At 33.8% G+C, this 14,966-nt stretch overlaps 1 protein-coding gene across 1 annotated transcript in view; it reads left to right on the top strand.

The window, feature by feature from the left end:
- Window positions 1-14,966, top strand: part of LOC134744258 (UNC93-like protein MFSD11) — a 28,562-nt gene that overhangs the window by 1,794 nt on the left and 11,802 nt on the right. Inside the window, exon 2 of the mRNA XM_063678006.1 lies at window positions 10,546-10,715. Within this exon, the coding sequence (XP_063534076.1) occupies window positions 10,546-10,715 (170 nt within the window). The remainder of the gene's footprint in view (window positions 1-10,545; window positions 10,716-14,966) is intronic.

The raw sequence follows: 14,966 nt of genomic DNA, 5'->3' as shown, positions 1-14,966 counted from the left end.
ACTATACATTAAATAAATAAAAACTGTCATTTCTTTATAAACTTAGAGATGAGTGTATTTTTTTATATTGTGTTTTGCTTTAATTTTTTTTAGTTTAAGGAATCATTATCAAATATTTATTAGGTATACCAGGTATATAGGGTAGATCATCTGTTACTGGCCACCTTTTAATAACTGAACTAAAATAAGATCTTTTTTGAGCAACTGATGAAAAACAAATAAACAGCACCATGTGGAAAGGACCGGAGGGCCTACCGCGAACCACGTTCGACGTGTTGCCTCTCTGTCGCACTTGTAAATTCGTACGTAAGTGTGACAGGGAGGCAACACGTCGAACGTGGTTCGCAGTAGGCCCTCGGATTCCAGCGAATAGACCTTGAAATCGACGCAGTGTCCTGTAAATGTCAAATCAAACAGCGCTTGCGAAAGGTTATTCGCGTTCGTTGCAACACGGATTTTAGGATCGACAACAATTTGTCTACATATACCTTATGATATATATACATAGGTACACACTGTACGTACACAGTTATCAAACAAACGGACGTGTTTCATAATAGATAAAAGTTGTGCGGCAAACAACATATATGTATACCTACTTACATACCCTATTATTATTATTATTATGCTGGTTGTCGGTAATACTTGGTAATACCTAAATACTTAACGGTATAGCATATAACTATAGGCGAGCCGCGAGGGCAATATGAAAAATACACTTAAGTATCTATTACAGACTATAATATATTATATTATATTTAGTGGCTCTGTGATATGTGGACCTCGCCAACCCCCATGGTACTTATTTTGAAAATTTTCCAAAAACGTTATCGACAAATAAATATCACAAAAATTCACGAGAATCGATTGAGAAACGCTGCTTGTAGCTTGCTGCAGCCGTACTAAAGCATTCCCCAATCTGAAACGGAGACGATTCAAGTTCACTTAACTTCACTCGGTCAGTTAGCCCACTTTAGGTCTCAGCTATTTCTTCTTCATCCATAGAGATCAATTAAAAAAACCGGACAAGTGCGAGTCGGACTCGCCCACCGAGGGTTTAACTTTTAGTATTTGATGTAATAGCCGCAACAGAAACACATCATCTGTAAAAATTTAGACTGTCTAGCTATCACGGTTGATGCTGAGATATAGCCTGGTGACAGACAGACAGGCGGACAGTGGAGTCTTAGTAATAAGGTCCCGTTTTAACCCTTTGGGTACGGAACCCTAAATTAAAAATTAAATTAAATTAAATTAAATATATCTTTATTTCAGACCCATAAGTCCATATTATGGTTAGTTACATTAACTTAAAAGCTATATTAGTTACCTACACTAAGTATTTTGAATTACATTTTTTTTACACACCTAGTACCTACTTGACATAGGTCAAAGTAGACCTGACCTGCTCTATCCAATGCCACATTATGGGGCAGCTAAATCTGTTCGCAATCACCTTCAGAATGCTGTTTCGACTTTCCCTTACGCGACCCATTAGCGAAGTGATTTTTGTACGCATAATTGCGTGAAAATCGTCCGTCGTCTAAAATTGGGAATAGAATAGTTAGTTAACCTAATAAATTAAATATACGCGATATAATCCGATTTCATAGTTTTATTTCATGTGTAACTATCGCGGTAACCGAAGACAATATTAGGTACCTAAATTTTGTCACAGAAGATCTTTGAATCACAGACATCGCAATGTGGCTCAAAAGACTTGCTAACCTTATTGTTACTAGGCACCTGTGTAAATTTGACCTTCTACCTGGTTATCAGTATCAGGCAAAGATAGATATAACTCCGTAATAGATGGATACAGTCTAAGGAAAAAACGTGCCACGAAAATCACGAAAATTTTTTTCTCGATCAGATGGCGCCACTAGTTTTGGCCTACTCTCGTATAGAGGGCGTTGACAGTTTCGTTTGTTATTTATAATTTTAACGCATATCAGTGAAAGAACATAAATAATTAACGCAAATAAAAAAATCATTTAACCATATTAAAATACATTTTAACGTATTTTTATAAATCTTCATTTTTAGTTTTAAAGTATGTCGATAGATGGCAGTGAATTTACAGTGGTTACCAAATTTACTATGACAGTACCGCTCTATCTTATTATATCCTCTTTGGTATCAGGTAAATCTATTCTGTCAAATTCTGGTAAAGTTGAACTTACAGTTCAGTACAAAATATTTAGTGAATAAATATGTAGAGCGATAGAACAAAGCGGCTCTACAGCGCGTTTCCCGCAACATTAGTATGTGCGTTGCATCGTTATGACGACGTCAACTATGTCCGCTTTTATATGCTCGCTTCCTTACACAAAAAACTAGTCATATGACATGCTATTTGGTATTGCGACACTATAAGTTGGTACCTCCACGTTGAATGCGGAATAAACATAAAACATTTAATATGATTACGGGTCATGCCATTAGAGTGCGCATTTTGAATAAATATCTGCCTAAATATGTTTATCTCCGTCAAAGGAGCAGTTTGTTGTTATTCCATTCGTAGTCAAGCTGTAAAGCTCAAAAAATTCCTGCCTTCCATGTGGTTATGGATTTAGAAGAAAATAAGTTGTTCGGGTTAATTGTGTAAACATAAAAAACAGGATAGTTCCAGAATTTAAAAAGACACACTCAAATGAAACGATATTGACACACTGGCAACATCGTATAGAACACTAGCGACCCGCGGGTAGTTCAACTAATTTACACAAAACCTTTACAAATTATACATATAAAACTTCCTCTTGTTTTTTAAATAGATAGTGATTATCTATTTAAAAAACCGCATCAAAATTCGTTGCGCAGTTTTAAAGATCTAACCATACACAGGGACAGACAGCGGAAAGCGACTTTGTTTTATACTGTGTAGTGAGATACTACAACACACCCAACTTGTCAGTAGAAAAAGGCGCAAAATTCAAATTTTCTATTAGAGATAAAACCTTCGCGCCTAAATTTTTTAAATTTATGCCGTTTTTACTGACAAAGTGGCTGTGCCAGAGTATAGTAAATGTATGTGTGCTGTGAACTAATTTAATAGTCTATGCGGAAAGAGAAGAGTCATTGAATGATCCCATTCCCCGACTTGTCTCTTTCCGTATAGACTCTAGGAGATATTTTACGTTTTCCGAAATTACCCCAAATTCAGGTCAGATGAACCAATTAAAAGGTTGTTGTAAGAAATTATCTCATTTATGTTAAGTATTGCTACTGAATTTAAAAATAATAATTAAAACATAGATAGGTACATATGTAACTCGACTCTACGCTCGCTATACTCTACGACGCATCCCATAACCAAATTATAACGAATAGTTGTAATTGCATCACGTTGTGTGTAATTTAATTAAACTATCATAACCATATTTTTTGTAATTCATTGTTTGGTCAGTGAGCGCCGGTAAATTTATTCTTTTCCCGCTTCCGCGTAGACTAATAGCATAGATATATATCTATCTTTACTGATAGTAAGATTGATTGAACTATTTAGCAGCAAGTTTTATGTAATTGTTCATTCTTTACTAGTTTATAACTATACTTTTTCAGTTTTATTTATGAAAGAAACTTCCGCGCTGTTTAAGATTAAGCAGTTTTAGTTTACCTACTCATGATAGTCATGACAAATACATACATAAATTAATTAAATTATGGTCAACTCAGTCGTCGCATAAAATGATGCATTTGTTATACGGGCCATACTCTTCTTGAGTAATGACATTACTTTAAAGAAGTTATATTACTAGTAATAGTAGGTACCTATAGTGATTGAAATGAAGAAATGATGGCTAGTCATGAAGTTAGTTTAAGTAAGTATTACTCGTTTCGTGTTACAACTTACAAACAAGATTTGCTGATTTGTGCTGGATTTTTAGACAGAAAGTACTGTACAAAGTACAATATGTACTGCTTACTCATTGCAAAGGTATATAGGATCCTATAGTTTTAAACGTTACGTCATTTTAATTTAAAATTTATTTAACATCCCACTGAAAGAGTAACTAAATTATCGCTTATTGCAAAGAAAGCGGACAAACCTTAAAATATAAATAATTCCCAATAATATCGCTTGCAATTTACGTCTGTTATATCTTATTTTATTAAAATATCACGCTCATAAAAATACGATTCATGTTTGTTTCGAAATCTAAAGACGCGGGCGACACTTCTTGCACTTTATGTACTTTTACATTATCTGCAATTTATTTATTGTTACTTTGTTGGTTACCTACATTATCAAGTTTATTGACATGGCCGTAACTTATTGTTATGTAACGTGCAATGAGATCATCGACCGAGATTTTTGATGGTCGCAAAGGCTTGGGCAACGGTAATTTTATGTACGCATATGTTCGAATGGTATCGTATTCTTATTACGCGATCGAAGCTGGTTATATCAATTTTTATAACATCGTTGTTGGGGTTTACAGGTCATCTTCTAGTCTTGAGTAATAAGGTATTAAGGTGGGGTAAAGGGCAAGACTAACATAGTTTATTTTGCTCGGGGCAAGACTACAAACTTCAAGTGATAGTCTTACAGTTTTGACTGATTCACAGTTAGTTTACTAGACTTATACGTCGAAATATCGGTTGCTTTCGTCGGTGACATTTTATTGTTATTGTAAGTGCAAAAATCGCAGAAGCATCAAGTCGTTTAAGAGTCCCCGGCAAGCTCGGTTCTCCATACAAACGTAGTTACGATCTCATTTTAAAACGACTAGCTAGTTTGCTCAGAAACTTACTCCTTACAACAGGATAAAGTATATCTATGCCTGTAATTAGTTTATGTAGCTTCAATACCATTGTTAAAAAAATACAGCCAATTTAAGTTTTTCATACAAAAGTTGTTTTTTGCTGTATTTCGTTTGTTTTATAAGCTGGAGCTTATATACTTAAACGAATTACAGGCATAGATATACCTCATGTCATTGTATGTGCAAAGTTTCATTACAATCCAACACGTAGTTTTAAAATGAGAACGGAACTCCGTTTGTATGGGAAGGCGAAATTTGGCCGGGCTTGCCGGGAACTCGTAAAGCAGCAGTAGAAAACTTGTTAATGCATAGGGTAGTTGCGCAAGCACTTGGTTACGGCAGCGGCCACTACTGGAATATTATTATACCTAGTGGTTTATGAAACTTGTATCTTGTATTTAGTACAGTGTAAGTAATAATACACGTTCTACATTTAGTGCGGAAATAGCGCACCACAGATGCGATAGAAGTGAACTGCGAAACAGAGTTGGTTCGTATATTGGCTGTACTGTCGCGCATTGCTTTTTTCATTTTTGTCAGTTTTCCGTCCAGTACCTGAGCGTTCAGATAATTAAAGGTACCCAGATTACACCTAACCGTCTGTCACCGTCGAAATGTTCGCTAAATTGTATTGTATGGGAAGTTTCATAGTTCACTCCTCATTGACATTGATCAGTCCGTCAATTGTGGATTTGTGGTTGGTGCAACTGGCCCGAAATGTTTCATGTTGCATTCGATATTAGTTTTAATTTTGTACCTCAATGTCGTACTCCATGTAAAGGTACCTACATCATTGAAAGTAATACAATCCGATGTCGAACTATATAAATGTACTTAAGTATTATTGACAACACAAGGGCAAGATTGATGAAATTGTCAATGAATTAAATTATCGTGTCATATAGTTACGTACGTGTTTACTAGTTTTCGCTGTGTATAAATGGTATGTTTATCTTGCTTTTCTGGGTTTTCCGTGAAGACCGTGAAGTAATAACGACTAGGAAGTGCATGTTATTCACTAAAATCGATGGCTAAACTTAGCGATAAGCAAACCCTGAGAACTATTTATTATTCATATGTCGAGAGTATAATCAGGTATGGCATTGAAGTGTGGGGCAATAGTCCAAGTGTAAATAAAATTCTACTGATGCAAAAAAAATGCTTGCGCTTCATTGAAGGTTACTTCCCTGAAACGCATAGGCATCTGTTTGTAAACAACAATATACTTACAGTAACTGCATTGTATATATACCAAATCTGTTTATTTGTTTATAAAAATTTAAGCTCATACAAATCCAAAAAAGAATGGAAGAGATACCCGCTTCGCCGCAATTTAGATCTTATGCTACCTGAATCACACTTTGCGTACTATAAGAAAAGCATCAACCATATCGCAATTAAAATTTATAATGGTCTTGACATAAAAATTAAGGATTCCAGTAATGTTAAGGAGTTCAGTGCAAATCTTAAGACATACCTAATAAGTAGACCATTTTATAACCTAGACGAATATTTTGGTAAGATATTTGATTAACAAAGACTGACAATTACACTCATTTTATTTTAATTTTTATTGTTTTAGACTATTATTATTACTATTTGTAGAATTTCATGACGAATTAATCTGTATAATTATTCATTATTATTGTAATTGAAATGACCTCATCAATTTTAATTTATTGGGTATCTATATTTTTGACATGTATAAAATTAATTGCTTATATATATTCAAATTGGTTTGATACTGTGTATCCACTACTGCATGGATTCGTCCTTATTAGCAATAAAGATAAGTAAGTAAGTAAGTAAATATTCTTTATTGCACCAAAATTATACATTTTACATACATGTAAAACTACAAAGAAATATTTAAAGAAAAAATAGAACCAGGTAACAACAGGCGGTCTTATCGCTAAAAAGCGATCTCTTCCAGACAACCTTTGGGTAGCAGGAAATGTAGAACTCATACAAAAGTCAACAGGTAGTGCAAAGAGCTTAAATATGGAGACTATTAAACACAAACACACATACTACAATTACTACTTATACATATAAGTATTAAAACGAAACCTAACACACAAATAAATATACAATACAATATATATATATATATATATATATATATATATATATATATATAATATATATATATATATATATATATATATATAATATATATTTATACAAGCATATATACAATATATAAAATGGCAACTTAAGGCAGAGATAGAAAGTATAGTTTTAGCTGATTTTTGAATATGGGGAGAGATTTAGCTAATCTTAATTCTACTGGTAAAGCATTCCACAGCCGAACAGCCCGGAAGGTAAAAGAGCTATTATAAAATTTAGAAGTAGATGAGGGAGAAGCAAGAATATGAGTCTGAGAACATCTGATAGAATTATAGATATTGAGTATTGAGTATTGAATCAGGCTAAATTAAAACATAATTGATGAGACGTATTTTTACTCGGATCTTGTGAACTACAGTAACATACAGTCAGCAGCAGAAGTTGCTAAGGCGCGAGGTGTCCAAATTATCTGAGATCTACTCTACCTACTGTTAAGGGAGTATTAAGAGTGTGTGTAGATCATTTTGATCCTCGCTCTCACATTGCTACGTCTTATTAGTAATTACCCAGTTACAAGTAATTGTTTTTTATACTTAATGTTTATTTATTTTTATGATTTCATCCATTCAATCAATTAACCTAAATTAGGTTTTATCTATGAAGTCGATAATTTCAAGGATGTGTTTGTATTCAAATGTAGGTCAAGAGGATTCGTTTTCAAGGGTTGTGGCGATAACATGTCATGTTTCAGATAAAAACGTGTCATCTAGAGATTTGATGACATTGCGTAGGTATTAGGGTACCTATTGTTTTAGAATAGAATAGAATGAAATGTATTCAGGACGTTTAAACAACAAAACTTAAGCACTTAACACATGTTATAAAAAAAATTATAACTAAATTGAGAAGTTTCCTCGGCTTGGTGTCAAAATACTTACTTTTGGATACCTTGACGCTAATAGTCTTCCGTGGAGACTAATCCAAGAGAGCGCGACCTAGCTATACCTTCAAATAAAATAAGTTCTTATACATATCTTAAGAAACTTATAAGAAATATTAATCACATTTAAAATCGGGTCTATCGCGAATTTATTTTGTTACCTTTATTTACCGACGTTATATGTGTTCAAAACGCGAAAGTTTTAAATGTTATAAGAAATATATATAATATTTAATATCCGCTAAGATCAACCACAAAGCATACATATTAAGTATAATATAAGTACATGAGTACTACGTAGTACTTATAACTCTTATAAGTACTTACCTTAACCGTAAGCTTTTATTGCCGATTCCCGTTGAGATTCCTTTTTCATACGATGAAAAAGCAATACGAATAGCTTTGTTAAAGTGTCACAAGCTTTAGGTATTCTGTCGCAATATCGCAGTCAATGTCTCAAATATAAATTATTCATTGAGTGGTCCTTTCAGAAACCTTATTTTTGAGTGCTATGTGGCGAAATATATGAAATATCTAAAATGCGCATAGATTGCTCCATTTTTGGATACATGAAACTTAATTATCATACATGTTTGGAATCCCCAGCCTTGAACCAACTTGAACTCATGAATACGATTTTAGACTTACTAGCTTTTGCCCGCGTCTTCGTCTGCGTGGAATCAGTAACACTAGCTGCTGTTACTGATTGGAGCTATTATATACCTAAACTAATTACAGACACAGATTTACCTTATGTCATTGTATGTGCAAAGTTTCATTACAATCCAACATGTAGTTTTAAAATGAGAACGGAACTCCGTTTGTATGGGAAGGTGAAATTCGGCTGAGCTTGCCGGGGACTCTTAACACGATTTGTTATTATTTTATGATACCTACGGTGACATAAACTGATTGATTTCGGCAGTTCTGTTGCAAAATTTTCTTTTTTTGACGATACGATATACGATACAGGAAGTTTACGAAGTTGTATATATTGAGTAGGCGTCATACTTATTGGGTGAAACATGTGAATTTTACTGTTTTGGGTGGTTGTAACCATCCCACTCAAAATAATAAATTAAGAATGCAAGGCTGGGAGTTTGTGTTGTTATGCATTCGGATAAATAGACAAAATTATAATTATATATTTATTTTATTTTATTTGTTAGTAATTTTAAAATGTACCTTTTTATTTGTATAAGACTGAAATTTTAATTTTAATATTTTAATCATTTTTAAGTGTTCCTATTTATTGTTATTTTCATTGTGTACGTAATTTTAATGTAATATGGATCGTTTGTTATCTGCTATAAAGAATTAAATTAAATATGAATATAATTCTTCAAGGTGAGTTGATGGTATACAGGCTCACACGTTATACAAGTTAACTATTTATATAGGTATATTAGTTCTAACTGGTTATTTAAAAATCCTTTATGTGAATCGGTTGTAGATACACTGTTTCGATTTTATACGCACCTAGTGTGATAGGTACCTATAACTAGATGATCCGTATTTTTACTATAAATAAACTTGGCCCTGTGTTTATTTTCATTGGGTGAAAATAAGGCATCTAGCATGTATTGCACAATATACTTACATAAGTATACACACACATTGCAAACTTAATGTCTAAAGGGATTCTGTACCAGTCGTCTACTATGAGGCCCATAGACCTAGCATTACATAGACCAGTTATACGCGTGCGCCCGTAAGGGATAGACATAGATGACGTCATAAACGTGGGGATACCATATCGGTAAAAATTACCACAATATTTGATATCACGTTGGGGCGATTACCCTGGAGGCAAAGTTAGCTTGTTTGACGGTATTAAAAAATTGTTAAATAAAATGTCAATGGGCCGTTCTTTTTAGGCGTATGAACAATGAAATACCTCCTATAATTCGCGCAGGTGGTACAAAACTAAACATGTTTAGTAAATAAAATGTATTATGGGTTTTAATTTAAAGAAATCACAAATCGCAATCACACCAATTAATGTACACCACATTTAATCTTCACAACATTTGTTTATTTATTTTTTGGAATTAGAAGTACGAAAAAACTTCGAGGTCAAAATTACCCATAAAATTATGATATTTTCATCTGGTATCCCGAACATGATTGTTATGCAGCTAAATTAAGAAGAAGTTAAAAATGGCTGACCTCAGACTCCTACCTACCTACGTAATTTGGGCGGATAATTTTACAAATAATGTTTTGTTAATTTGCGTAAATAATTGTGATATTTTAATTGAAATCGTTTGATCCTACATTGCTTTGAGTGTAACGTAATTTTACGATGTTATTCTCACATATTGCGTTAAGAGGAAGGTGTAAAATACCGTACTTACGTGTGAAAGGTTATGATCTCATATTTTTGCTCAAAGCGGCTATTACAGCCGATTACAGAACAATTCACCAGTATTTTATCAAAGTTCAAGCATTCAAAACGCTAACCATCACTATATTTCATAAGAGAAAGCACAATTTCATACAAAACAACGATAATTAAACAAGCAACGAACAAACATGACATGTCACGTACTTATTTGTTTGCCACAACCTCGGTTGTGGCAGCGGTGGAAAAGTGAAACTATGACAAGGACAAACAATAATAGCGCTTTCTCTGCTACTCCTACTGAAAGATACATAAGACTATCCCGTTCGGTCATTTTCCCCCACCACTCATGACCGATCCAGTTATACTAGATTCATGATGAGGCCAAACAAACATTGATAAGAAATAATTTTTGTCCTCAGAAAACGATCCTCGACAGCATATCCCAAGATGATCCCTCGTTCACCGGCGACGGCTACACGTCTCTGGCCATCATCTACGCCACGCTGGCGGTATGCAACTGGCTGGCGCCGTCCGCCATCACGCTCACGGGCCCGCGCGGTGCCATGATCATTGGTGCGCTCACTTACCTGTAAGTATGTTTCAGACATGTAGCGCTACAGCTAGCATTATCAATGCCACAAAGAATAAGACAATTCGCCAGAAAGCCCGATAGTGTACCATGTGAAAAGGTTAGGGCACTTTTGCGTGTTGTCGTTTATACAGTTGACTATTTCAAACAAACTCGTCTGTAACGCTTATTTTTGTCGAAACAGCAAGGAGCAAGACTATCAAAAATAAATGCGGCAGATTGCAACTAATAAATATAATAAAACATAAAAATGTCCTAATCCTTACAATGCAATATGTAAATAGGTGTGTCTGACTTACAGCTTTAATGATGAGCTGGATAACCTTAATCAATTCCTAAGTTAACATACTTACATAATCGCAATACTCGTATTGAACGTATTTTGCCTTTATTTAGGTATTACGTATTATTAAATCTAGCTCTCGTGGGTGAATCCACTTGTTTGATTTTGCTGTTGTTCTGTCCCTTGAGACAGGGTAAAACAGTTACAAGTTTGTCAGACAAAATGTTGTAACACATACTTCTTACAATGACTAGTCGGTATATAGCTTAGCCTAGAGATGGTCCTAAAATTAGGTACCCAAAAATGTATCTTCGTCAAACTCATCACCTTTCCTTCAGATAACGAAAGATTAACAATGACTTGAGTCATCGGTGTAGATATAGTCATATCGACATGGAGCGCAAGTAGCAATTAAATAAAATTCTCAATAAGGTACATAATATATACGAATGTAGCATGAAATAGATACAACTTGTTTATTATTTTTAATACAGTCAGTCAGTATGTTAGTAAGTAGGTACTTCTTTAATTAATGTGGTTTAGACCTTTAGAATAGAATAGAATAGAATAGAATAGAATATAAGATGCTTTATTCAAACACGCTTAATTTAGGTATTTATACCAATATTTTGTGAAACTTTTTGACTGGCGTAAATATAATAAGTACATTTGCCATTAGGTACGAACTTTATTATTTATATATATAATATTTCACATCATCATCATCATCATCATCGCATCTGTACTCGTAGGTGTAGGTGTATGTGTAAGTATCTACTGATTTTCTGGTAAATATTAGCGAGACAGATACTGAATGTCACTTTCTGAAGTTGCCGTGACGATGGAATGTGGCCGATTTAAAGACAGGCCGTTATTTTCACGCCCGTGTTGGCATGCTAAACAGATACCTCGTTCAATAAACATGCTCATGCAAGGTTCAAGGAAAATATCTTTCTTTTTGTTTTTTTTTTACACATACATTTATACAATGTATATGGTGTAGTTTAGATGTTTATTATTAAGACAACAAGTAAGTACCTACCGAGAAACCAAGAAACAAAAGGTTGTGATTCTAATAGCAACTTCCAGTTTATTATAACTATTTTTTCTTATATTCCTGTTAGTACATGACACTTCCATTGCCCAATTTATATACAGTGTGGAAAAAATTAATGGGCCCTGGAGGGAAAGTGCCTTAAAACCAGTAGTAGTTAGTTCATTTTACTTAAAATAAACGTTCTTTTATTTTTTTAAAGAAACGAAACGGCATTCAAAAATTTTTAAATTTGCTTGCCTCGCCCGTGAATCAAACCGGCTAAAAATTCCAAAAAATAAACACTCGCTATTTTATTCTAGTCGATACAGTTAATGTTAATGATAACATTTCTCCAAGAAACATTAGGTCTTACACTCGTCTGTCGTACAAAATATTCATAAAACCGAATATTTAGTACTCAAGAATATTTTTAGACAAGCGAGATTGAAAAAAAAAAATTTTTTTGAATGCAGTTTTGTTTCTTTTTAAAAATAAAAGAATGTTTGCTTTGAGTAAAATGAGCTAACTTTAAGGCACTTTCCCTCCAGGGACCATTATTTTTTTCCAACCTGTATATTGTTTACCTGAAACGGCTGCAACCTGACATCAAACAATCAGTTTAGAGTAAAACCAAATAGGTATTCTTAGATTGTCATACATTCTAAATTCACTTATACTTTACTAACACTATAGGAATATCTGCGAATTTGCTAGTACATACCTACGTATGTACTAGCAAATTCGCAGATATTCAGCAAAAATAGCAAATTCGCAAATTTGCATCATGGCATGTACCTATGTATGTTAGTAGGTATGCATAATATGCATATAGTATATTATATACCATAGTAAACTAATAGAAACACTGTCGACTTCAGCCACTATTGCACAGTAAAAGGCTAATAATGTACTTAGGTAGGTACACATACGTTTGATAAGGACATACCTACCAGGCGTTAAAAGCAGCAAAAAAAGTGGGCGATGTTGTACTCGTATACCTGTTTTAATTAAAAAAGTTTTTATCGTTGGACATATTATAACCACAAATCTCACAGTAATGTCTTAGCACAGTCCGATGCACAATAGCGAGTGAAACTACCCAGCGGTTAGGTAAGTGGTGAGACGTTTTAGTCGGGTTTTCTTTGCATTACGGCTCGAAACCCTTTCGTATGCAACTAGCAAATGTAACGTGTAGACTGTATTTTGTTGTTACTAATCTAATAATAAGTGATAATATAGTCTATTTGTGACGTTTTCAACCTAAAGGTACCACATTGTCGGTTGTCAATAAGGTTGATTTCAAATTGAAGCTATATGGAAATATACAATAGCGCCTTTTGACAACCGACAATAAATACCCTTTTGGTTGAGAATGGCACAACATTTAACGATATTATACTTCGCTATAGCTGCTATATATGGCTATTCTTACATATATGGCGACGATATGGCTGTAATTTTCTAGGATTTTTTTCTGAACCTAGGTAAATACAAACATTTTGCAGGATCAATATTAGTGAGGTTTAGAACGTAATAAATTTATGAACTTGTGGTGGTAGTTAGTGAGTTTTGATTGTCATCTGATAATATATAATTAGCGGATATCTTATATTATATTTACCCGGTCTATATTGCCGCATTACGACGAACATAATTAATAGTAAACGCGATAAAAAAAATGGAAAAACGTGGGTAAAACATATGTCAACGTCAATGATAGCGCTGACATGACATGATACATAAATCATACTCACTATGTTTATGTTTGGTGCGTGCAAGTTTATAGCAAGATAGTAAAACTCATAAAATACAAATTAAGTGGCTCAATGTATCTAATTAGTTGATCAAACCATTTTATCGACAAGTTTTTTGAGAAGCTTATTTACATTCTAGTCCAGGCGTCGCCAAACGTGGTTTGTGGGCCCTTGTTTAAGTCCCATTTCCCATATAAATCAATCAACCGCCAATAGTCGTCAGCTTGATGATGTGTAGAAGCTAACCTTCATAGTACATTGGTGTATACTGTATACAACACCGATCGAAACTCCATCCTGGATTTCCAATTTCCAATCACTGCCTGTTTACTGTCCAGTGCCCGTATACATATATGTATTCACATATTCACGCACTTTCTTGTCACTGTTATTATTATTTCTTAAATTAATGTACCTCTAGGAATATTAGAAAGTGAATAAGAATCTTTGAAAGTGAATAAATCTATAAATGAGTACCAATATGTTACCTTAAAATACCTAATATCTATATTCAGGGGATTTAATTTTATGCTTTGTGCAAATTCAGCCTAATAGCTTAGCTTCAGCTTCGAGTCCACAGAAGTGAGATTCTCTATTTTGTACTTGTAATAATTATAATTTATAAATGTATTACATATCTTGTTCATAAGTTCATATACCTACCTATTATAAAGCTGAATATGAAGAGTGGCCCTTCAGTATGACAACATAATAAATAGTGATTAATTGTGCCTTCAGTGAGACGGATTTACCTACATACTTACGAGTACAAGTGGTTAAATAGCGCGCGTAGATCAATGAACACAATCCCGGTGTGTTCTCGTTGCGAAAGCGATTAACGATAACGCTTATTGTTAGAGCAATCATCAGCCTATAATATAATGCCAGTGACTGATATTTGATATTTATGTATTACCTATTTACGACATTTAAAATCATTTTGATCAATAGTGCGATTAGCATTAATTTAATTTATAAGTTTAATTTAACTGACCGGTGATAAAGGTCAAAATTGGCAGGTAGGTTGCCAATAGGTACTAGTCATAGATTGTAAATATGATGAATTATAATTACCTAGTTGTTAGTACACAAAGCGGTGGTGGCCGTGTGGATATGACGTCCGACTTTCAATCCGAAGGTCGCGGGTACAAATCCTGGCTCGTATTAATGAGTTTTTC

Source organism: Cydia strobilella, chromosome 9 (genome assembly GCF_947568885.1).
Source record: "Cydia strobilella chromosome 9, ilCydStro3.1, whole genome shotgun sequence".
Lineage (NCBI taxonomy): Eukaryota > Metazoa > Arthropoda > Insecta > Lepidoptera > Tortricidae > Cydia > Cydia strobilella.
This window is presented reverse-complemented; position numbering and strand designations above follow the sequence as displayed.